This window comes from Acanthopagrus latus, chromosome 12 (assembly GCF_904848185.1).
Source record: "Acanthopagrus latus isolate v.2019 chromosome 12, fAcaLat1.1, whole genome shotgun sequence".
In the NCBI taxonomy this organism is placed as follows: Eukaryota; Metazoa; Chordata; class Actinopteri; order Spariformes; family Sparidae; genus Acanthopagrus; species Acanthopagrus latus.
Genome location: NC_051050.1, coordinates 3041826 through 3067368, shown reverse-complemented (window position 1 = coordinate 3067368; position 25543 = coordinate 3041826). Strand labels below are relative to the sequence as shown.

General features: G+C 39.5%; 1 protein-coding gene across 2 annotated transcripts in view; it reads left to right on the top strand.

Moving 5' to 3' along the window:
* LOC119029950 (ras-specific guanine nucleotide-releasing factor RalGPS1-like) overlaps positions 1-25543 on the top strand; it is a 91530-nt gene that overhangs the window by 58507 nt on the left and 7480 nt on the right. For both annotated transcript variants that reach the window (XR_005078139.1, XM_037117198.1), the window contains exons 9-19: positions 3440-3577; positions 3954-4047; positions 9951-10018; positions 18724-18850; positions 20135-20286; positions 20460-20508; positions 22327-22407; positions 24218-24323; positions 24453-24545; positions 25228-25333; positions 25436-25527. Coding sequence is in view for 1 of the 2 variants with exons in the window: in XM_037117198.1 (XP_036973093.1) it covers positions 3440-3577; positions 3954-4047; positions 9951-10018; positions 18724-18850; positions 20135-20286; positions 20460-20508; positions 22327-22407; positions 24218-24323; positions 24453-24545; positions 25228-25333; positions 25436-25527 (1106 nt within the window). In the remaining variant the exon portion in view is untranslated. The remainder of the gene's footprint in view (positions 1-3439; positions 3578-3953; positions 4048-9950; positions 10019-18723; positions 18851-20134; positions 20287-20459; positions 20509-22326; positions 22408-24217; positions 24324-24452; positions 24546-25227; positions 25334-25435; positions 25528-25543) is intronic.

The following is a 25543-nucleotide window of genomic DNA, read 5'->3' as shown; positions in this document are numbered from 1 at the left end:
AAGTTGTAACACCAAAATGTGACACTATTTGAGAGAAACTGAGCAGTGAGTTTTTTAACACAGAAAAAGAAAGGCAAAGAAAGAGCTGGAAGGGGACTGGAACGACCTGTTCATGATGGCAAGAACAGTGTCTGTTTTAATCTGGAGAGATTTACATATACAGCCTAAAGGAAAAAGAAAAGAAAAACAAACATGGGTGGAAATCTATTCATTCCTACTGATCAGTCTGCTAACTAAGCACAGTTGTGCCCTCAGTCACAGCTGTGAGTCATTAGTTCAGGGTTTCCAGTGTAGTCCTTAAAGCCTGATCAAGCAGAACAATCAGTGGTTTTGATTTACAGTACTGTGGATTGCCTGTTACCTCACTAATACCAGAACCCTCAACATATGGTAGGACAGTGGAATGATGGTGAGATGGACTCCTGTCCTTTAAACCTGTCATCACCTTACTCGTGTGTCCTTTTTTGACTTCATTAACTGACCACAGTAACATAACTCAAAATCAGAAATCATGCTTTTCTTCTAGCCTAACTCAAACATCAGTCTCATTGAAAGTACTCCGGTCTCAAAACGTAAAGCCCGCTGGCAGAAATTTGTAAGAACTATTTGATTCAGAACCTTTAAACCCCACCCATCAAAAAAGAAGCACCTCCAGAATTAAACCAGTACTGTCACTATGACCAGGAAAAATTCGACTTGAATACACAGCCTCCAGCTTGCCCAGAATGCACCAGCTCAGCATCTTACTGGTTTTGATAGACACCCTCACAACAGTAATATACTAGCTTCTCTCCATTGACTCCCTGTTCAATTGTAGTGGCCTTTCTGGCTGTTCTAAAGTAGAGGCTTAGCTCTAAAGGTCACTGTGTTTTTGGAGTCAGGGCCCCTGGACTTTGGAACAACCTACATAAAGACATAAGGCTTGCACAATCAGTAACTGCCTTTAAATCATTTCTCAATTTCCACTTTAATAGACTTGCTTTTAAGTGAAGTCATCCTTTAAAATTCCGTCTAAAAAGTCCATCTATCCTTTTGGTCTTTATGCTATTCTTAATCTGTTTTTCTGCTTCTAATTCCTCTTCAGTGATGTCATCTTCTGCATATGAATATGCATCTTTACTGATAAAGCAAATATATCAGATGTCAGGGTGGTTAATCTCACCTGAGGTCAATGTCATGACTAATTTGCCCACACAACAATCATGACTTGTTTTTATGTTACCAGCTCTTTCTCTAATGGGCATTCAAGTTTTATGATGTAGTTCTAAAATCAATGATGACCAAAACTCTAAAGGGTAACATCTTTATGTCAACTGCTGTTATTTACTGTAGGGCTTTTAGGGAGGCAGCTCCAATATAAAAATGCAAATTTAATAAATTCACATAAATCGCTTTTTATATTTCTTTAAATAGGAAATCAGTTCCAAGTCTAGTTTAATTTAAACTTTTTGATAATTAACAGCAAAGTGATAAGAATGGTTCAGACAGAAGATTACATAAGTGCAGTGTATGTACTGTGTAGTATTGCCAAATATGTGTGTGCATTTTTCTTCCATCTGTTTGTGCACGTCAGCTGGTTCAATGGTGGACTTTCCCAGCCACCTCAAACAGTGCCCGACCGATGTTATATAATTTCACCATTTTTGATAAATAGTCCTCAAAGTCAACTGGAAACCAAAATTGTCAGGTATTCGTCTGTATTGGTTTTACTGTTTATTGTGCAGGATAAAAAAAAGACAACGCTTTTCTTGTGTGACCACAAATTGCTGTCGTCACTTTTAATCAAAGCTGCCAACGTTGTGCTGGTATCAATATAAAATGTGGGCTAAACCGTCATTGGGTGCTCACTAATTATACTTTCATAAAATGCTGCTAAAAGTAAAAGAGAATGGAGATGAATCAGCACACCAGGGGCAGGCAGGCAGGCAGGGCTGCTGATGTGTCAAAGGATCCTTTATTGTATTCAAAGTGTTTATAGAAAGTGGTTGGTTTGAATGATAAAAGATACAGCACTGTGTCAGATATATAAGCTTACACATTCAAACTTAGACACAAACGCACCTATAGCTATGCATATACCTGCAAATTAAATAAATCTGCAGATTTAAGGAAGATTTCTTATCAAACTCAACTCGATTTACGAGGGATTACGTAAGGGGACTGGACTGTCGGAGACCGATGGATTTAAAAAGTGCTCTTTGTTTGGGTTTTTTTTAAAGAATTATGCTGTAGAGCATAATTCAGGAAATGTGAGGGCAGAGAGACAGGGCTGACGTGCAAAACACAGGTCTCTGATCACATTTAAACCACATATGTCACAGTAACTATCTTAGACCACAAGTTAACAAGAGGCCCTTGATTGTCTAAATCAGTTATTAGTCATGTCTCCTGCATTTCACTATGGTGGGCCACCCTGCACTATGTAGCCAACCCAAGTAGAATTGGATTTGTGTGGTTTTCAGTGGAAAAGATGGTGTCCAACATTACTACAGTTCTTGAGCAACCTGACCTGTCTCAGCAGATCAGTGCTGCTTGTTTTTTGAAACAGCAGGATAATCCTGGTTGAAGAGATAATTTGTTGAAAATTGTAAAGGATTATGTGGATTATGTGTATCTGTCAGTCAGCTGTGTGTATATACTGTAATCTGCATACACTGAGGAGCCAGGATATTTGAAGGGTCTAACAGTGATCATTCAGTTACAGTTTTCTGCTGGGAAACCTTGACAAACACCACCAACACAAACACTGTTGCAAACCAAGTACATGCCTCATCCATGGCAGTGATTTGAAGTACAATACTTCAAATCTAGCGTATAGTGTTTAGGCTCAGCATGAATTTCCAGTCTGGTGTTTAGTAGCAGTTAACGCAGAGTAATTAAGACAAATTGTTGGAAAGTTGGTGACTCAGCAGATGTTTTCCAGGTTATTTCTGACACATTTGCACTCTGTGTTTTTTTTTTTTTTCCCTCGTGTCCTTGGTAATAGATGCCAGACGTCGAACGTGCAACCCTTCCACTTGAATTAAAAGTTACCACTTTCTGAAAATTCTTTATGTTAACAATAATGTGGCTACTGAGAGACACTCTTTGGCATAACCCAACACAAAAATATCCAAGTTAGGATCCAAGCCAAGGAGAAGTAACAACTTGACAGAGAGAGGTCCAGTAAAATTAAAAAATAATATGCATACCTTCTACCTCTAACCTAGGAATCCCACTGGTTGCATGTCCGTTGTGGAACTATCCACTCAAATCAGTTCCAGCCCCAATGCAACCCTGCAAATGATAAGCAGTTACAGGAAAATTCATGGATAACTAAATAGGTGTTAGAACTATTTGAACCCCTACTCTTGCTTTCAGAGCAGCGTTTGTCAAGGCAAAGCTTGTGTGAGTGCCAGGTTGCGCTCAGAGGCTTACTATCATGTGCTGTTCTCTTTAGGGATCTACCTGTTGGACATGATCTACATCGACTCAGCCTATCCTGCATCAGACAGTATCATAGAGACAGAGCAGCGGACCAATCAGATGAACAACCTGCTGAGGGTCATCTCTGATCTGCAGATGTCATGTAAATATGGTAAGAAACAAGTCTACATTTACATATCTAAACTATCAGGCATTCATATTGTGGCTTTGGGCATTCGATTCGAACCCGCTAGGCCACAATAATATAGTTCTGCCATGAAGGATTTTGTGCTAATAAGCATGTATTATCAAAATTGAGTCAAACAGCAGTAAATTGGGTATACAGCATCGTGTGATACACATTTACAATGATGTGGTGATAACTCAATAACATTAGTCCAATCATCATAAAACTAAAACATTTTCAAGCCTGACCCATAGGGGCTGCCACAAATAACACAAATGTCTACCTTAAAAACTAGTGAACAAAATTCAGCTGAGGGCAGCTTTCGTTTCAACTGATTGACCCATTTCCTGTTTCTTTCTAGATTACTTGGTGACCCTTCCACATGTCCAGAAGTATCTGTTGTCAGTTCGCTACATAGAGGAACTCCAGAAATTTGTCGAGGACGACAACTTCAAGTAAGTTTCATCTCAGTGACTGGCACTGCACGGCAGTAGTGCACTTTAACAGTCATGTAAAAGTGTTTACGTCCTCAAATGGCCAGATTACCAAGACAAGTAAAATTCTGGTCACAACATGAGCTTTGTCCAGCACACGGAAACATGGAGGTGGCCGTGAAATTGATGGGGGTCAATTTGCAGGACTTGGGACGGAAAACGACAGGCAGCTGGTTTTATCTTTCCCCACAGGGAGCTCCTTCATCCAGCAGGAGCTGATGACTTTCTCAGATCTTCTCCTCAGAAATAGGTTTGGCTGTCTGTCACAGCTCATCACAGTTTTTCAGGGTTGGATGTCATCTTGAATTTGTGGTTATACTATTTATTTCTTTGTCTCGCCTTATTTAGAGTTTACATAAATTACACATCACATTTTTAATGATTCATTATGTAGAGATGTGTTTGGATAAGAAATGTAGTGCTGTAAATACAGAAAGAGTGGATCTGTACTGACAGGCTTCAAGCAACATTATGTAACTTTTGTAAGGAGAAACCAGAAACCATCTTGTGATGGGATCATAATTACACAAGAGAAGTCGGTTTGGTGAAACAGGTGAACTTATGTAATATTATCACAAGATGGTCTCCATTTTTCCCTGATGTGTTAATAATTGAATACATACTGGGATACAGTGATCTGCATGAAGGTGGGCCAGGGGTGTTAGGTGTGGGGGCCAGTGCTTTGGGGCCACTGTTGCTGTTTCCATTATTAAGAAAATAATACAAAAATGCCAACAGCAGATTGTATACATTTTCATTTGTTGTTTTTAACAGTTAGTGCTGATATTTTTCCTACTCTTGAATTGAAACTCTGCGCTTAACTAACACATGAAATATATTTGTACTTTCTTTCTTACCAGACACCTGGCAGCACTTCTGCTGATGTTTTCATTTTTGATAAAGCAAATGCAAACAGAAGTAAACATTTTTATGCACAGTAGTTTTTAACAGTGCAAATCTGTTTACTTTATAAGTAAGTGATGGTTACTGATGGTGTTCACAGTCTGACAGATCCTTCACTCATCGAATAAAAGAGAAATGTCTCACACTCAAACCCACAAAGCAACATTACAGGACCACACAGCAGTAATGTGATAGCAGGTCGTGTCATCAGCATCTTATGTCAACATTAGGAGGTGTACCATCACACAACTTTTGCTTCCACAGCGCTGGCATGCTGTATGTAATGACACACTGGAGCAGCTTTGTACCCGTGCTGCTTGGTTAGTGTGAACAAAGAAAGGTGGCATAAAGGTGAGCCTTCTTTGCTATGTTATTGCAGAATGTCTGTGTGAAAAGGGCTACAGACTCAGAGCAATGTCAGCATTCATTTGGAGTGGTGTTTGTTTCCACCTGAGGAATCTGTGTCTCCTGAGAAGAATATCTTGCCTCTTTAGCTGATAAATGCCCTACTGTGCTCACCAGCTACTAGCTGTGTCTGTTAAAACAGCTACCTACTGCATCTCGAATTGGTATGTCTGGAAGTAGCTGTCAACCAATTCATCTTTCATGCCTTCAGGTTGAATCTGGAAATGTTAAATCCATTCTGGTTGCCTTCACTTGAACAGCATACAATAACATTAACTTTTAAGAGGAGTCATTAACATTAACAAGTTCAAGTCTGTTTAACCACATCTAAATGTTTGCTACAGCAACCTATGATGTGCTGGTAGAGAAAGACCAGAGCCTTTCGGAGGGCACCATCAGCCTGCACACACTGACATAACTCAGAGAGGAAATACATGTTCAAGATCTGTGTGTTTGAATGCAAGTTGAAATGTAAGAGGAGCTTTTTTGCAGAACATGTGTTTAGGCTCGTCCCCAGAACCTATCCTCAGTGCTGGCAGTCAATAAAGTGTTGTACTCTTTTCCACTGGTAGACATCTTGAAATGGAAAGAATAAAACTACATCAATAGGAGCGATCTCTTTAGTCTCTTCAACTCTGTGATGATGTCTGCAGAGGCTGATAACCCCATTTCTGATGCCTGCATGCCATTGTTATAGCCAAGTGTGTCCAAGGATGTACAGGCAGCTATCAATTTGATACTGAAGAAAACTGATGTTTGTTAGGCATCTTTTGGAGTGATAGGGAGCTTTCACTATACTCATCACTACACCGATCAGCCACAACATTGAAAAGAAAAACAGGTGGACTTAATAACATTAATCTTCTTGTCACAATGCAGTGTTCTGCTGGGAAACCTTTGGTACAAGTATTCATATGGATGCCTGTCAATGTGCACAACCCACCTAAACACTGTGGCAGACCACCCTCTAAAGGCAACACTCCCCGATAGCAGTGGCACTGCGAGGCAGGACAGTGCAACCTACCATGCAGGTGGGACATGCCAGAAAAAGTCTGATCCATGAAGGCCCCACTGTGGATCCAGCTTGGCTCTAACCCATCAAGTCCAAGTCACAGGACATCTGTGGGTGTCTTGTATTGTCTTTCACAAGGACGTTGATGTTGGGTCCTTTGATTCCTTAGGGCTGCGAGGCTTGGCCTTCATGGATTGGACTCATTCTCTTGTATGCCATGGGTGTTCACTCAGATAGGGATCTGGGGAATTTGGAGGCCATGTTGATCCCATGAGCTTTGTCATGTTCCTCGGGTCATTCCAGAGCAGGTTTTGTGATGTTTCGGGGCTCATTGGTTTGCTCGGGGGCCACTGGCCATGATGGTTTGCCAGGACCCAAGATTTCCCAGTAGGACTTTGTATTGTAACAAAATGATCAATATTATTTTCCTCACCTGATAATGTTTTTTAATATTGTAGCTGACTGGTGTATATTCTTAGGGCGACCTGCATGTCTATCCTATTTCAAGGCAATCCATTCAGTTGTTGGAACATTTCACTCAAAGCTAAAGATGTCATACTCATGGTGGAACTAGAGTGAAAGTCAGAGACTTCCCAAGGTAGGATTCATCCAGTCCGGACCAGCAGTGGTGGACCAGCAGACACAGGCATTCATAGCCATCGATAGGGGAGTGATGTTAAAAACTCAACAGTGGCAACAAAATGCATGGAATTTAATCCAGCACATAGTTGTAGTCTGTCTCATTCTTACTGGTTCCCTGACCGCCCTCCCAAAGACCTCCACATTTTTGTCAGACTGTGGCTTGAAAGGAAAAAATCCTGTGGCAACTATGAGGTTGTCTTGAACTGGTCCAGCCACAATTATGTAACCTTCAGACTTACACATCTTCACCCTTCACATTTCAACATCTTCACCTAGGGATTGGCACACACATGGTTCAGATGGACAGACATAATAACAATACATTTCCTGCAGTTCCTGTCAGTTATATTGGGTGTGGATGAAGTTTGAAATGAAATGGAAATCTTCTTCATGGTCACAGTTACTTCTCCGATAGTCTATTATAGTATTTAAGTGCGATCACTGAGCACTTGGAAGAGAAGAGGAGTAAAAGTCTAGCCAAGGCAGATAACTAGCTCTGACCAGCAACTGCTGTACAGCCTGCACAAATAAAAGCTACACGACAACTAATTTACCTGTCACTTCACTAGTGCTGACTGGGAGATGCAGTCCAGTAAGCTCCTCACTCAGTGCCTCTCCATCATACAGTGTTATCCTGTTACATACTTTTTGGGAAGATATTAACAATTTAGTTACTGGTTGATGAGTGTCTGGCTACCAAAAGCAAAATGAACCAAATTGGACATCCCTATCTTATATGTTACATCATAATGATTCATGTTGTGATGCCACTGTATATTATCGGTGCTATCAGTATTATCAAGTATGTGAGAAATTAAAGTTGTATGGACACAATATTAACATTGATCACATCCAAAAGAATGTCATACGTCTGTGTAAAAAGATTAAAAAGTCCATGGAGTGAAAGTCCATCTTAGTTTTAGTGATATTTAGTCAACATTGTCCATTTTATTTATTTATTTTATTATTTTTTTTATAGTCCATTTTATTCAAAAACTGTGGAAAAGTTAGTCTCTTCTTAGTCAGAGAAAAGCATTTAAGTCTTTAGTAAGAGAGGCTGTCTGGTCTTATGTCATCGTTGTGTTTTTGGAGCTTGCAGTCATGGTTTCCAACTTGCTATTGTGATCTCAATCGTGCAATTGTTTTCTGACATGCAGTTGTTGTTTTTTTTTAACTTGACTTTGTGATTCAGCTTTGCTGTTGTGACTTGCACCCGTCAGCCACCAAAATATTTAAAAGACATTCTAAACCATGTAAACTAAAATCCATAGCAGAACTATAAAATATAGAGTATACAATCTTATATTTTATCCACAAAAGTCATCACTCCATGCTTAGAAAAAACATTAATTTGGACTGTGAACGTTTCTTATAGTTTAGTCAGTATTTGAATGAAATCTGTGTGTTGTACAGAGCTGTAATATGTTTGTCATGTTGACAGAGTGTATTTGAAGTTTGCAGGGCACTTTCCTTCTGTCAGCACTTAAAACAGTCATTCACAAACACAACCAAACTCACTCTTACCTATAGTTTTTTCTTCTGCAGTGATTCACTAAATACTTTCCAAATGAAAAGATGAGTGGTGGAATCTCATTTACCAAGGAACAGAATTAATTGGGACAATTTCCATGTGCTGGTAGACCAAAATGGGCCTGTGCAGACAGTGGGAGAAATGTGTAATACCTTAGTCAATGCAGATTTGCCAAGTTAGGAATGTGGAGTTTGAAGTCTAAACTCCCAAAGATGTGAGGAAGCAGCTGGTAGGGCAGCATTCACCAGCAGCTCAGTTGGGCTCTGGTGATTACAAACCTACTGTACTGAGAGAAAATGATCTTAACTCTAAGGTCACATTTGCCAAGGCACAGTGCTGGAGTATAAATTTGAGGTACTTGTACTTTTATTTTCGATTTTCTAAGTTTATATGATGTCTGACCGCTGTAGTTACTTTTCAGAATACAACTTTTCATATTGTCAAATGAAAATATGTGTCTCCAGATGTGAATGTTTCTGATAAACTGAAGGGTTGAGTGTTCCTTTATTTGTCAAAAAATTCTGAAACCAGGTTTTTCTCCTGACTTTTTGGAGATACGTGCTTCTCACAGGACAGCCCCACTACGGACCTTTGATGATCTTATGGGAAATGATGCATTACTGTAGATTACACCAACCAACAGTGTATCAAGCAGTTAAATGAGCTCAACCTCCTTAAATATTTACAGTAGTAAAATTACACAGACACATTCATGCAGCAGTAATATTAATCCACAAACATCAGATATCATAGTCAAACACTTTATTACACTGGAATTTTTACCAACATTTTGCTGGTTATCCTAACATACTTTTACTAAAGTAAGGTTTGAATGCAGTAATCTTGTGTTGTGCAGTATTTTCACAGTGTGTTATGAGTACCTATACTTAGGTACATGTTTTACATTTTCCAAATAAGTTATTTTATCACTTAGAACATATATTCACAGGCTGCATTGTGTAGTTCTTTGCCTGTGTCTATGTAGGATGTGTTGAGGCACAATTTTGAGTGACGGTCAGTAACCACGTGACTAAGCCATGTGCTCAAATTTATCAACTCACCTTTTACATCAGCAGATGATGAAAAAAGTTTGAAGCCTCATTGCTCAGTTGAGTAATGCTCAGTTAGACGTAGGCCAGTTCTGACTTTTCGTTAGTTATCCTGGGTAATAAATTGAAGCCACAGTAATATGGTCTGTAATTGGCTTTGTGAGATCTTCAGAGACACTGTTGGTGGTTCAAAGACGTGGTCCTTTCTGCATCATTGACTTACTGTTTAACTCTGTGATGTAGTGATGCCAGGACAGTAGTATCAGCGTATTAGAGAGCAGCATTAAGTTGGGGTTACTGATGGTAATTATTTGTGTTGCAGGCTCTCTCTGAAGATTGAACCTGGCAATAGTTCCCCTCGCATTGCTTCTTCTAAAGAAGATCTGGCAGGTAAGACACACATGTTTTAGAGCTTCACTGATTTGATAGTCTTCCAATGCCATTACTGTATTGCAGTTTATTTCATAGCAGGTTTAGTTATTTCATTTTCATTAGAATCATTCGACCAACACTTTTCAGACAGTACATTTTTAAGCATGCACCCATGAATTGTAGCATGCAACATAAAGTATAAAAAGATGATAGTAAATAGTAGAAAACCAATATTTTTTTGAATAAATAATTTTGGTGATAGTTTTAAGGAACAGATGATGTTTGTTGTGTTAAAGTATTACGTTTGATTGTTTAAAGAAATAGATGCTTTGGGTAAAAATGCTTTTCTTGCTTTCTTGCCGTGGAACAGATGGCAATAGCCGATTAGCTTAACTTGGCAAACTGCACTGTTTTAACCTGCTTTTTTTGCCATTGTGAATACAATACTTTATATTTGCACCTTATTGAAATGTTAGATTCTGTATATGTACTCTATACTTTAATTGCACAATATTTTCCTTTGGAATAACTAAAGTATATTATTTGCTAGCCTTGACTCACTCCAAAGGTTTTTACAGGTACAGTAGTTACATGCTGCAGCTATTTGTAGGCAAGCATACAGAGTTCCTGGAGTGACTATTGGTTGCTCTTCACCCTTTTTAGTGACAAACAAGTTGGACGTCACTGTGTCTGACCAAGAAATAGACCAGGTCATGCTTTCCTATAGATCTGACACTTCTAGACAGATTTAGAAAAAAAGAAAACATCTGATCTAATGCACAAAAGAGAGCTTATTTATTTACTTGCCTGATTTTTCCTTTATGAGCACAAGTTAGAGATCCGTTTGATAAATAACTTACAGTTTGTGTGACCAAAGTGTTTAGGCCAGAGCAGAGTGAGAAATGATCACTCGCAACTTTCTGCAGGTTGAGTTAGTTACGTCAAGTTTCTGTACTGACAGTTGATTTATTACATTTTGATTGGGTTGGAACAGCAGAGACCTAGCTGGCTGAACCAAGTGGACTACACAAACTTCCAAGTTGGTGTTCCATCATTTCCTGCTTATCTTCTGTCCTCCTTCACCTCTCTGTGTCCTCTTAAGTCATGGTGGAGGTGAGGAGGCTATCTGAACACACTCTGAAAGCTGCACAGAGACAAACCACTTTCTTCCTGCGTTTATGAAGTGTACAGACGGCCAGCGCAGTGGGAGCAAAAAGTTCCATGAAGAGATGTTGCACATGTCCACTTCCTTTATTTTCCTTTTATTGTGTTTGCTGGGGTTCAGAGGGGTTCATGTTCTGTGATGATGTAATGCAGCATGAACAAACCAAGAGCTGGATGTAGGTCAGGATAATAAAGAGGGGTGAACACAGGGCCACATCAAAGGGAACATGAAGCTCTGTGTCTGTCTGTGTGTGAGCTGTGCTGTCATCGACTTATATGTCAGGTCAGGGTCTTAATCATGATCACCAGCATAGTTTCGATGTACCAGTCCATCTTAGTTCTGACCCTCACCTCTGGTCATGAGCTGTGGGTGGTGACTGAAAGAATGAGATAGCAGATACAAACAGCCAGAGTAAGTTTCCTCCGTAGGGTGGCTGGTAAAGCCGCTGCTCTTCTGTACTGGAAGGAGCCAGGTGAGGTGGTACGGCCATCTGACTGGGATGCCTCCTGGGCACCTACCTTGGAGGTTTTCCTGGCAGGACCACCTGGGAGAAGACAACCGGGCAGACCCAGTACTCACTTGAGCCATTATGTATATGATTTTATCATGGAACTCTTATTGCCACATTTCTTTAAATTTAGTCAGAGTTTATCATTAGTGATCAATCTATGATATGATACCAAAATTATCTTTACGCACTTGACTCCTTGACTATATGTGTTGATTATAATTTAGATCACACTATTTACTCACATTGTGGGATTAGTTTTGATTTCTTTTTTCTTGTAATCCCTCAGTTACAGGTCTTACAAAAGTTGCATTTGTATCCCAGAAATTCCCAGGTCAATTCTCTAGCTCTTTTTTCTGAAGACACACTTATGTCCACTTTAATCAAGTCTTATACATTCCTTCGGTTACAGGAGACCCATGCCTCGCTCTTCGGGAATCTAGACTTTCAAATTGGACTCTTGCTGCTTTTCTTTACTTTAAATTTCTGACTGTTTGCTGATTACAGCCTGGGGTTTGTCAGTGCGTCCCTCAGGGGCAGGCAGAAAGTAAAACAACAAATTCAAATTCAAAAACAAAGCACAACAATCTGAAGGATGCAAACTAATTAAAGATGAAAAGGTCATTAAACATTAATCAGAATGATAAATGCGAAACAGGCCACAGTGTGTTCACCCTGCTGCCATCTGGCAAAAGATACAGAAGTATCCGCTAGCATACCACCAGACTACAGAGCATCTTAATCCCCCAGGCTGTGAGACTTCTCAGCTCATCCTCTGCACTCCACCATAACATTTTTTCTTGTGTGCCATAAAGGGAACACAATATGCATTTTGGTGTACAACTCTGTGTTGTAGTATGACAAATAAATCAGCCTTGAACCTTAATTTGAATCAAATCAAAGGGGGTCAGCAGTTTTAGCCTTGATGAAAACACCAACCCACAGTTTCTGGATTAGCTGAAGAGCTGGAGTGTTACTCTAATGGGGTCAAGATGGATTTTCACTTATTTTCATGTAAACGTTCTCAGTTTGTATATAGTCATTAAATGTGTTTGTCATAAAGTTCTCGTTGCTCCTCAGAAGTTGTTGATGGCTCATGTAGGTGATTACATTACTGGTCTTTTTACTCAGTTTAGTTTGTTTTCTAATGATTACTCAGCCTGGCAGACAGGAAACCCACAGACAAGAGAATAAATAGTCTTTTTGTGTTCTAAGTTTGACATGCTGTGGCTTCATAATTCATTGCAACTAATGAGAACCACGCTGACTGAAACTACAATACATTAGCTAGAATTTAGATAAATCAACTCATTTACTTGAGTTTAAAATTGTGTAGAAATCCCTGTATCCCTGACTAAAATGTCCCATGAGCAAGTAAAAGATGCCACTAATTGCAGTCAAACAGCACCAGCATGTCAGCATTCCACATCAGCGTCCTCAGGGACCAGAAACATGGATCTTTTTCCATAGACTCACGTCTCACAGGCTGGCCAACCACATATTGGGACTTGTTTGTGGGGGTTACCATAGTCACTGCAATTCTTTCTCTCTGTTCCTCTCTCACACATTTTTTCAGACCTACACTTCACACCATTTCTTGAAGATGAACCATTACTTGCTTGTCACTGGGCTGACTGGAGGGGACTGTACTTTAAGGGAAGGAATGGTTTAGATTTCACTGCATGTTAAAAAAAAGTATCTCTCTGTGCCAAGAGTGTAACATACCGTAGTCCCTATAATGCTTATCAGAATAATCATTTGGGAAAGAAGCATGTATCTGAGCTATTGTGTGGAAATGTTTGGCTGCAAACACCACATTGCCTGAGGGTGAACGTTTGATTTCTGTGACAATGTCAAAAGAATCTGCTCAGTTTCTGTAATTACAAGATTCTTTTCTCAGGAAGACACATTTTTCTCATAATGACACACCAGCCTGTAATGTATGGAACATTTCCCTTGTAATGCTTCATGCAACATTAATAGGGAATTTTGGGTTCAGTTAATTTACATTAGAATCATTACCAGGGATACTGATTAATTATGATTAATAATAAAATCCAATTTACATTTGATCACTCAGGGCACCACCTGTTGAGAAGGAAAAACATAGCCAAGTCACCAAATCAGTCCAATAAAAAGCTACTAAACTGTCAGTATGTAAGTCTGATCAGTGATTAACTTAATAACTACAACTAAATTTACATAAACAGTAGAGGTTGGCAACATTCACCCTTGTACAATATTAAATAGACAGCGTGTATGTTCAAAAGTCTTTTACTTAACACAAAATGAAAACACACAGTCTAATATGTACTATAGACAGGTACTGTATGTACTATATATGCTGAGTTCTAGTCCCTCCACCTATTAAGTAGTTCAGTGGAGACATGGCATGAATTTGATGTAGAATATCTGTTGTTATTGGACTGTAATCTACGTAGAGCCCCTTTAATTCAGAGATCTTACTTATAAGACTACTCTTAATATTAACTAAATTGTCAGACTAAATCAGATTGAACCTATTACTATTATTATTATTATTATTAGTAGTAGTAGTAGTAGTAGTAGTAGTAGTAGTAGTAGTAGTAGTAGTAGTAGTAGTAGTAGTAGTAGTAGTAGTAGTAGTAGTAGTAGTAGTAGTATATAGTTAATATTCGTATCTCAATTAGTACAGTTGTTGTGGAAGGAAAGGTTTCCCCCTTTCTCCCAAGGAGTATGTTTCAGACCTGCTCTATTTGGAAAGTGTCATGAGATGACTTTTGTTGCGGATTGGTGCTATACAGTGAAAGATAAATTGATTGATTGATTGCTTGATTGATTAATTGATGCTTGATTGGCCTATAAAGGCCAACTTAGCCTGTAAGTTCTGTGTAGGTAGGATGTCTGTACAGGCCAGTATGAATTATGGCTTGGACAGCCCATGTGTAAAGCCCTGAAGTACCATCAATCATATGGCTTTATTTTGAGGTGGATTTTTATGTTGCTTGTTAGTCAGAACTCAGGATACTACAGATTTGTTCAGGTTAGTTCAGATCAGAGTAAAGGACTGCTGCCTAATGAAAAAATATGAATTCATCCAAATGTGTGCTTTCACTCAAGCTTAACTTAAAACTCTACTTAAGCAAAAACAGCATCCTATTTTTGTTTTCAGCCAATGGACTGAAACTCATAACATTTTGATTCCTTCTGCAGATGTGAGCATTACTAACGTTAGTTATTTCCTTTTTGCCTTTTGATTTGTTATAAGTAGATAAAAGGGAACGTGTTGTTGTGGATGAACTCCTCTGACTTTGGTGAGTTGTTTTGTCAGGGATCTGGAGAGTCCGAACAACTGCAGATGGCGTTTTCCTCATACTGGTCAGATGATCATTTGGAGTTATGTAACATGGCAGAAAACGGCTGTTCTGGCTGTGTCCACCGGCTTGTTGGCTCATTCAACATAAACAAGTGTCATGCACTTCACACACTGCCAAACAGAAGAATCTGGTTTACTCACTCTCTCCATGTACGAGTGGCATGGTGGACCGAGCAGAACATGTGCGAGGACCAAAACACGTGACTTGATGCATTCACCCAGTTCATACATCACTGTGTGTAAGCAGGGACAGCGCTGTCTGATGATGGAGCTGTACGTGACTTCAGCTGTGATCATCCTCAGATTATTATCTCATTTGTATGATTATGTTCCATGAATCATCTATTTTGGGAAGCTCGGGACTGAGCCTCTCGTGACTGAATCATTTTAGACCAAAACGTGGCTAATTCATTCAAGCTGTTTTATTATGTCTTTGCGGCAATTCAAGTAGCTGAGTAAGCACTCACATGCGCTCAGGGAAGAGCTAAGAGCTAACATCCATCATCTGGAATGTCCAGTGTGTGTTGTTATGTCACAGCTCTCCTGTTTTTCCCAGCTTTTCTCAACCTGACAGTCCAACTTTGTGTGTGTGTTTTAGCCGTCCTACTGGTAAGGGGAAACATTTAGGGTATCAGTCTTCAAGAGAAAGGTGTGAAACTATTCCAGCTTGACACGCCTATTTTAACCGCTGCTGAGGTCGGACTGCTCCTCTGCCACTGCTTAGGTTTTTACAGTTTTGTACAGTTGATGTTTGATTACATTATATTAAATAAATAATTGAATCTGATAACATTTAACTTTAAAATGCAAAATTTAAAGTTGTTAATACCTAAAACTTATTATAACTAACTAGTAATATGTTCAGTTCAACAAGAATGCCAGAATCAACAAAAAACAGGAGTTGCTTGTAGTTGCTTCCTGCTAAGATGCCGAGTTTATATTGAGTGTTGAACTGAGTACTAAATGTAAATGTGTGTGCATGCGTGCGTGCATGTGTGCGTGATATGTCCGTCTGTCTGTGAACACATTTTGTCAGTGTCATAGCACCATAACTGTGCAAGATGCAGTCATGAAACTTTACAGGTGTATAGTTGAGATCAAAATGAAGGTGGGTGTGTTCTGCACTATGGTTACTGAGAACTTGTGTAATGATGCAGTAATGACTGCTGAGTACTCATGGGTCATCCTGTTAATGAGCATCATGGCTGATGTGTTCCCGTTACAAGATGCATAACAAAACTTGACTATTACCCCTTCACCTGAGCAATTTATGATGTAATATATGGTATCACTGTAATCCTTGACCATCAAAACATTGGGGGGGGAGATGTCGCCTTTTCTGTGTTGTCATGTTTGGTTCAGGAGATATGATGCAAAATACATAATTCAGTTATGGCGGAAAGTAAAATGGCTGCCATGGCCGCCACATCATGGGTTGGCGATGACTCCATCTCTCAAGATGTTCAGAAAACAAAACCTTACAAGCATACCAAGTTTCATGCTTTAAGGAAAAAGTGTTTGTTTTTTTTTTGTTTTTTTGGCACGTCTTCTGGACTATTGACAGAAAGTCTATTTTTTGTTTTTCAATGTCAGAATCCACTCAAGTTTTCCTCTGGTAAAACAAAATGTCTCCTGTGCTTATGTAAGCTTGAACAAGGCCAATAATGTCATACCATCCACCTGTCAATCAGTCTTCCACTTAAAGCAGTGAGAGTGGCACAGAGCTCAGATTTCATGTCAGAAACACTTTGCAGTGTTTCACTGATTACTGTACACTAATTCACTGATATCTGGGAGCCTGGATCATATGTATGGAGATTATATTTTCTGACTGCATTTACTGGCTGCATTAAACAGCACAAGTACCAGTGACAAGTCTCTCCCTACCTGATCCTTTTTAAGAAATGCGTGAATATGAAGAAAGAAATAACAGTCTGCCTTCGGTTTAATGAGGGAAAGTTGGGGAAAATTCCTTAATCTGTCCCTTTCTCCAGATCCACACCAAAAGTCAGTGGAGTCTGTTCTGGGCTGACACCCATCCTCCATCTGGGTTTCATGGAAGTCTGTTCGCTAGTTTTTGTGTATTTCTGCTGGCAAACCCACAAACCTGGGTAGTGAATATGGGTATTTAGCTTGAAGTAATTTTAAACTTTTTTTGTTTGTTCAACTTTGACCATTTCTGCACTACACTATCACCTCAGAATTTTTTTTTTTTTTTTTACCTCTTGGCATCATTGGTAAAATTCCCTGCAGCCACTCAAACGAGTGTGTTACTTTACAAGGTAGTGGAGGAACATTAAGTCAGCCTTTATCCCAGAGGGATCAAATTATCCTGCTACATTAACTGAATTTGGTTTATCTAACCTTACCACATTATTTTTCGTGATTACAAAATTGCAGATGAGGAAACATTTTCCCATTGTTTTGAGAAAAGATTCTAATTTTAAGAAATATAGAAAATCAATCGGAGCATATCTTTTTCCTTCACGTCTGTTTGTCGTCTGCAGTGTTTGAACTTTTTCTAAAGCAGCAGTTCCTACTTTTCACGAGGCTCTTAAGGCTAATTGTACTTAATACCACAAATTAACTTTATACAAGTCTGAAGTACTCCAAGCTGGGCTTTCTGTGCACAGACTGTCCCGCTTGGTCCAAACTGGTCACATCTACAGGACTGAATGGCCCCAGTGGGTTTTCACTGAGAGGGAATAGAGAGTGACTCAGAGGTTCCACTGGCACATAATGCACATGATAACACTGCATCACTTCACCAACCCAACACAGGCCTGCCAGAAAGCAGAGCTGTGGCTTCTCTGATGATAGGATTATAAAGGGCAGGCCTATTCCACATGTTCACAGAGAATATGTAGACAGAGTCATTACAGGAGTTGAGGGTAGTCCCTGATGTAAACAGTGATTTTTATGTAGAGACTTGATTTGTAATTCAGTGGCTCCATCTTGAGGATTTGCTGTAAAACGTTTTAAAGAAGTGCTATCCCCGTGACGTGGACTGTAAAATAACAGTCTGGTGGTCCAACAAAAATTGTTTGTATTGTCAATGCATCCAGCCTCCTTGAAATCATTTTTGGTTTATTTTTGGATATATAATGTTGTATACTAAAGAAAGGGCACAGCTGCCTCTCCCCCAGAGCTGACTGGCTCTGAGCAGCAGCTCTGTCCCCCACACTCTGCTCAGCCATCCCCACTCAGCAAACATCCATTGTCTTGCTTTGATAGAGGAACCCCTAGTGGCAAAAATGACTAATTGTGATGATGTGTTGTCGGGTTTTCTTTTAAAAACAAGACAGCATACAGTCTCAGCATTCTTTCTTTACCAGTACAGTGCTAGCACAGCAAGCCTGAGAGATGAAAACCATGACAAATAAAGTGTGAAGTGTGACTTGCCTCTGCAGTTGCTTCTCCTCAAACTCAGTGCTTTGACTGCATGGTAATGACTTTTTACATCAATGTCAACAAGGATGGCACTTGCAACATTTTTCATCAGCTGCTCTTCTGGAACAACAAAATTGCAGGGAACAAGAACAGGATTTTAAGAAAAATATGCCAGTGATTGAGATACTTTTAATCAACCGCATTATCAACAATAAGTCATCTTTGATGTAATTACACACACAAGCTCAGGATAGGATTGCAGTCTTGTAGCAGTGGACAATGATGACCTGTTTTCTGTGTTCCAGGTTTCTCTGAGGTCTCTGCCTCTATGAGGTATAACCGCCGGCCCACTTGCCCTGACGCCTCTGTTGGGGTTCATATACCCACCCCTCCTCCCTCTCACCACAGGAAGAGCCATAGTCTGGGAAACAAGTGAGCAGCACAGACCTTTCCCTAAGATAGATATATTTTCTTGTGTGAATTAAATCCAACCTGCAGACTCTTAAGTTTAAAAGTGTTAAATAAGATGTGGCCATGGGCAACTACAACAACCACGGTAAACCTGTTTCATCTTCATCAACTACCACTGCACTATAATTTCTCTTTTGGTATTTCATTTATACATTCCAGCCTTAGTATCGGTTGATTAAATAATTTCCCAGTCTGGGAAAAAGTATTTCTGTTCTATTCTATACTGACAGTGTAGCTTTAGAGAAAATATTTGAGGCTATATAATACTGTGTTGTCTATACCTTCCGATCATCTCTATATTTTGAAGTATGCACGCCACGACTCAGGTGAGATAGAGCCACACTATAGCAATATAATGTGTGGGGTGAAAGCTAAAGTTTGCATGTTTCATGCTCAACATTTCATGTTAAAAGGATAGCAGCTTGCACTGGACTAGGCACCATGAGAGTACAGCTGGAGGCTTACGCAACAACCAGCTGCAGTACATAGGTGGTTGACCGGTCCAACAAATATAATATCAGGGTCAGTGATATCAGAAAAGTATTCAGATGCTTTCCTTAGATAAGTACCTATAAGTGCCAATAACACAGTGCAAATATACTCATGTACTCATGTCACGCCGATCAAAATATTACTTATTATCAGAATAATGAATGATTTGATTTATAACTGATATGTTATTACAGTTTAATCAATAAGAATGCATCATGTTTTAGTGATCAAACATGTTCTATATAGATTAATTAAAGATATTTCTATAATGGTGATAGACATTAAAGGTGCAACGTGTAAGAACTGTGGATGAAAACATCTTTTTTTTAAAAAATGGACTAGGATTATCAACAGAAAGTGAAGAAATAACAGCTTTGACAGTGCGATGTCTATGCAGTGTGTTGCACAAAAATGCTACATAACAATAAATTCAAGGCAAAAACCCCAAAAATCGAAAAACATGACCTCTTTAAGTAAATGTAGCCATGCAAGCAACACAGAGCAACAAAACCCAGCAGAGGAATAATGATCATAATCATTTTTGACACATGCTGTGTTGAAGCTGTGTGATCTCAGATCTCAGACATTGTGTCATCGGGTAGTATTATACGAAAACTGATCGGAAAAGAAAAGGAAAAGATGAGTCTGAGCTTTAATGAAAAACTTTCCCATTAGGTTTTAATTCATTGTCACATTTTACAGCCACCATCTGTGTGTTTTACTTGTTGTCTAATGGTTGACCTTTGTCCACAGTATGATGTGTCAGTATGGTATGTCAGAGAGCAGGAGTGCCACGTTTCCCATAGAGAAAGCACGACACCTGCTGGATGATAGCTTCTTGGAGTCTCAGAGTCCAGTCAGAAATGATCCACACAGTACATCAGTGTCCAATGGTCTGTCATTAGGTTTGTACTTCCTGTATTGTGTCATAAAATTACATAACACTCACTTATATTCTATTCATGACAAAAACAGTAACTGTGTCTCCATTAACCAGTTTCTGCTGATGCTTTTCTTTTTCTCATAAACTTGAGACTAAAGAATAAACCTGTCTATTATTGCTTTTTTTTCCCAACAGGCAGCAGTGAAAGCTCTTTTGGGGAGGAGCTGTCACCTGGAATGGAAAGGTAAAAGCCAATCGTAACATGATGTATAACCTACCTACCTGCCTAACATGCAGATGGGCGTTGGAGTCTGAGACCGCTGGTCAAAATACGTCTGTTTGAATGCAATGTCTTTTTTTTTTTCATTTAATACAAATCATATAATCAGTTTAACAGTTTGAGTGAAAAGTTCAGTATTTGTCCATGAATATCTTAGTATTTGGTTTGACCCCCTTTTGCCTTTATGACAGCTGCATGGACTCCACAAGTTAGTGTAAAACCTGCTGACTCATGTTATCCCAGCATGATATGACAGTGTTTCACAGAGCTTCTTGTGATGTCACAGACTGCTTCTTGTGATGTCACAGACTGCTTCTTGTGATGTCACAGACTGCTTCTTGTGACGTCACAGAGGATGTTTGGCTTTCTCAGTCTCACCTCATAGAAGGTGGGTGTGTTTGGGCTCAGGTGACTGAGGAAGACAGATCAGGACTCCTTGGTCTTCTTTGGTCTTCAGTAGTTGTGTGGAAGCTTTGAGGTGTGTTTGGGCTCATTATGCTGCTGCACAAAGATCAAACCAGAGGGTGGAGTATCTGATGTCTCATGTCATGTCTCTGAACAATGGAGTGGTGCTTCTTCTTGGTCTTAGATATTCTGAAATTCACTCATTCATTCAAAGATTCTACCTTTCACTCGAATTGTTACACTGATATTATCATTTTTAATCAAAAAATGTCTTGCATTTGAAACAAATGCAACAAAACAAGTAATGGTCTCAGACTTTTGAACCTCACTGTATATTCATTAAACCCTAAAGGTTTTAATCACTTTGAAATGATAAAGGATACATACAGCATTAAGGTATACTTTTTTATAACTATTAAGATAACAGACTGAGGTCAAAACTTTTGTTTTAAAATCCACTTCAAAGTGATCATTAGCATACAGTAAGGTTCTGTTAAAATGAGGCTGATAATAGTTCATGTTTTTCTTACAGTCAACATATCCCAAGAATAAACTAAACCAGCAATGTGTCCATCATTCAATACATTGTGACTAATCACTGTATGCCTGTATGTGGCTGTCAGACTTAAGCCCATTGGTCCTACTGAGAATATACAACTTTAGAAAGACCTAACAAATATACACATTCATTTTTAAAAAACTCACTATAGTTTTTGTCTAATATTACTCAAACAGCAGGAAACAGTGAAGTGGAAATTTGGAGCTCTCATTAGTGTTTGGGCAGGACGCTGTACATGAGAATTAGTCAAAATAAACTACAATGTGTTCATAGTAATGAAGGAACATGTCAGCCAGTGTAACAGTGTGGCTCACTGATGTGTTTTTAATAGTTTTTGACAACAACAGAGATCTATAGCTTGGAGGAGGAAGATAAATCAGATACAGATCGGTTTGGATCTGTACATGAGATTTGTTGACAATAAGAAAAATATCAACGAGAACATCAACACACTTATTTTTTAAACTTTATCTAGACTCTGTGCTACCAGTTTGTATCTGTGCCTCCAGCATATTCATTATGCATATAATATTGATGTATTTGAATGTTGCCAGCATCCTACGTCAAATTAATCATATTATATATCTATGTTTGTCAAAGCAAGAATGTAGAATAAAATTTGTTATTAATGTCACTGATTGGCAGATTAAAAGCCGGCTGCGGTCGATCAATATGATCATGTTTGATCTCTCAGTAAATGGTTTGAAGCGGCTTTGGTGGTACAGTTTGCTCAGATTAGGCACACTTAACAGTTCTGTTAACCAAAAGGCCAATCCAGTGAGCCCCTCAGACTGACTATGACCATGTGTGACAAACAGGGGCCGCATGTATGCCACACTGGGGCCCAACTGGAGGGTCCCGCTTCGCAACTCCCCCCGGAGCCGCAGCTATGTTTACAGGTACAGTGAAGTGGGAGAACGTGTCGCTTTGAATGAGGATGAACTCATCTTTCTGGGGAAATCGGGGGTCACTTTAATGTGTTTTATCTCACCTCATCCCCTCACTGCATGTTGATGGAAATTAGGTGCCATTTCAGATGCTTTTAGAAAAGAAATGGCTACCAAATGACCAAAAATGCAGATAATTTTAATGAAAACTGTTGACAGCCTCTTCTGCTTATTATCTAGGACAACAGGGACACCGATCCTGGAAATGAGATGTTGATTCAAACAGCGGTAAAAAAAACAAAAAACAAAATAAAACGTAGAGAGTTGTTAGCTGCAGGTATGAGGGCAGCAGTCTCAGAAACCTACAGGCCTGGGTGGTGTTTGTATTTGTTTTATAAGAGGACAGAAGGAGATATATGTGCAGATGGGAGCTCACATACATCACCACAGGTCATCTGCATTATAGAGGTGTCTTTAGACAGGCCATACAGGGGTGTGATATCCAATGCTATCTGTATGGTACCTTGTTCCTTGAATAGAAGTTATCATTGTAACATTAAATGTATCTGCTATAATGTAAACGCAGCTAAAGGCTCTAAGATCATCAAAATGTCTTCATTTTTTTGTAAATGACAGGTAACCCCAGTTGGGAGGGTTACCAACAAGTCACTTCGATCAGATCAGATCATGACTTTGGTCTACTTTACTTCACTGCTACAAACTGTAGCCACTGTAGAAGTGGTGGGCTTCTGTTCGTCTTGTGTCTCACTATCACAATCAACTGTAAAAATAAGCTTTTGGAACAATAATGTCACTGTTTGTCGATTGCATGCTAAATACATAAGACTGAATCACAGTCGTAGAGAGCCAAAGTCACCCCCCTTCCAGTTTTCCCTATGGGGCCTTATTTCAGAAAAATCTATGTAGCTTGTATGGTAGTAAATGGAGGGAGTATCATATTGATCCTGCTGAATTGCGCCTTGAATCATATGATCATAACATATGATATTTGTCAATTTAAAACATCATTTTACAAGTCAAGATAGTTGTAATTTGCTGTCATTAATGTAAAATATCATGCAGTTCTGTGTTAAAGCCAACAAAGCCCACATGGCTGCCAACAAAGCACAGAAAAGGGACTAAAAAAGATGAAAGTCACCACAACTCTGCTCATATTGACAACTGCAGTTAAGTGGAAGCAGAGTTGGTCAGTTCTGTGAGCTGCTGATACACAGGAGCAGCTCTATGCTGTTTAAGTTACAAGTATTGCTGAGCGTTCAATGAGACAAAGTTTTTTCTGAAATAAGGTACCATGAGGGAATCTGGAATAGCCGTGACTTTAGCTGTCTATTGTTGTACACTGTTGTCTGGACATACTATATAATGTGTGCACCCCACTTTGCTCAGATCACATACATATTAAATACACTCTCCAGAGTCACCCCTGCACCTTTGACTGCAGTGAATTCTGGATTGTTGAGGCTGGTGACAGTGGAGAAATGAGTCTGCCTCCCTATTGTTCAATCGATTGCTCGTAGTTGGACTTACTAAATACATGTTCTCCTGTCAAACTTTATTTTAGCTGTACAGGACAACATAGTTTAATCTGTGTGGCCCATTATTCACTCAAATTGAAAAATATACCACTCACAGTACCCCAAAATACACTGTGTTTCCCAGTGACTAGTTTTCTCATGGTGTCAAACGCTGAACTGCACACACTGAACTTAGCACTGGGGAGCAGCGGGGGAAGTTTCAGTTGCTATAATGTTTTGTGCTGGGCACTTTTTTGTATACTTTCTCAACTTTCCAACATGTTTAGCTCCTCTGCTGCCAACTCCTGCTACGGATGCAGCGAGGCCAGCAGTGTGACTATTGAAGGACCTTTGCGGAGAAAAACGCTGCTGAAGGAGGGAAGGAAGCCCAGGGTAAGGTGGTCTCTGATCTCACTGTGTTTTTTCCTCAGTTGTGGTTGACCATGTCAGCAAATACATCACCTGATGACAGTGAGTGAGGTGTTTTCAGGATATCCATTTACAGTGCTTGCTGTGTTACAGTTGTCATCATGGACCAGATTTTGGATCACTCTGTCTGGATCAACACTGACTTTCTATGGGGCAAAAGCACTGAGGGCCTCTGAGAGGAAACATGTAAGTTTGATGCTTAACAAAACAGAAAGATTGTGTAGGACCGGTCATACATGCAATCTCTCTGCAAGTGTCAGTATTATATACAGATGTGCAATTTCAGTATCTGATAAATCCGCATGGATCTTTTACTCAAAATTGGTCTTCCTTTGTTTTTTAGCACAGTGCTGTTGTCAGTCTGAACATCCTACAGTGTGCTTCTTGAGCTTCTATGCTTTGATCACCTGCTATGAAACATTACTCTGTTCTATTTAAAGCTGTCAGTTACTTTGGCGGGAGCATCATCAACTGTCGCAAAAGTTAACAACACCCACATTCACCTGTTGCAGATGGATATGTTAAGTTCACTATCACCAAAAACATCACTACGCTCAATGGAAGCACTCTCATGCACAGCACAGTTACATTTTTAAAGAAATGCACACCAGTTGTGGCGTAGCTATGACCTCTATGTCCCCAGGCTCCAATATAATACCATTGCCCCATAATACAGAAATGTACATTATTGTACTGTAAGGGTGCCTGTAGGTGAAGTTTCTGTCCCGGTAATCGATTGCAAGTGATGTCCAAACACAAGTGGAGAAACACATTTTACACCTTTGTTTTCTTGTTATTATTACAGCTCAAACATGTATTTTCACATACATGCTGTTAATCTCATTCACTGTATTCCTTTTTGCCAAAGTATAAGTCCAGTCCCTGTAAGAAGGTATGTGTCACTGGGTGGATGGTGGTGCTGCCAGATGACCCTGCCAGACCCAACATCTTCCAGCTCAATGACCCAGATAAAGGTCAGCTTCGCACTGCCTGCAGAGCACCTGCTGTTTTCTTTTTCCGTCATTTAAAATCACATGAACATGCAATTGCAAAACAAATGCTGTGTCACTTCACAGGCAATGTTTACAAGTTCCAGACAGGATCTAGGTTTTCTGCGATCATCTGGCACAAAAACCTGGAGGAGGCTTGTAGAAGCAGTCGACCTCAGGTATGTTCAGCACACA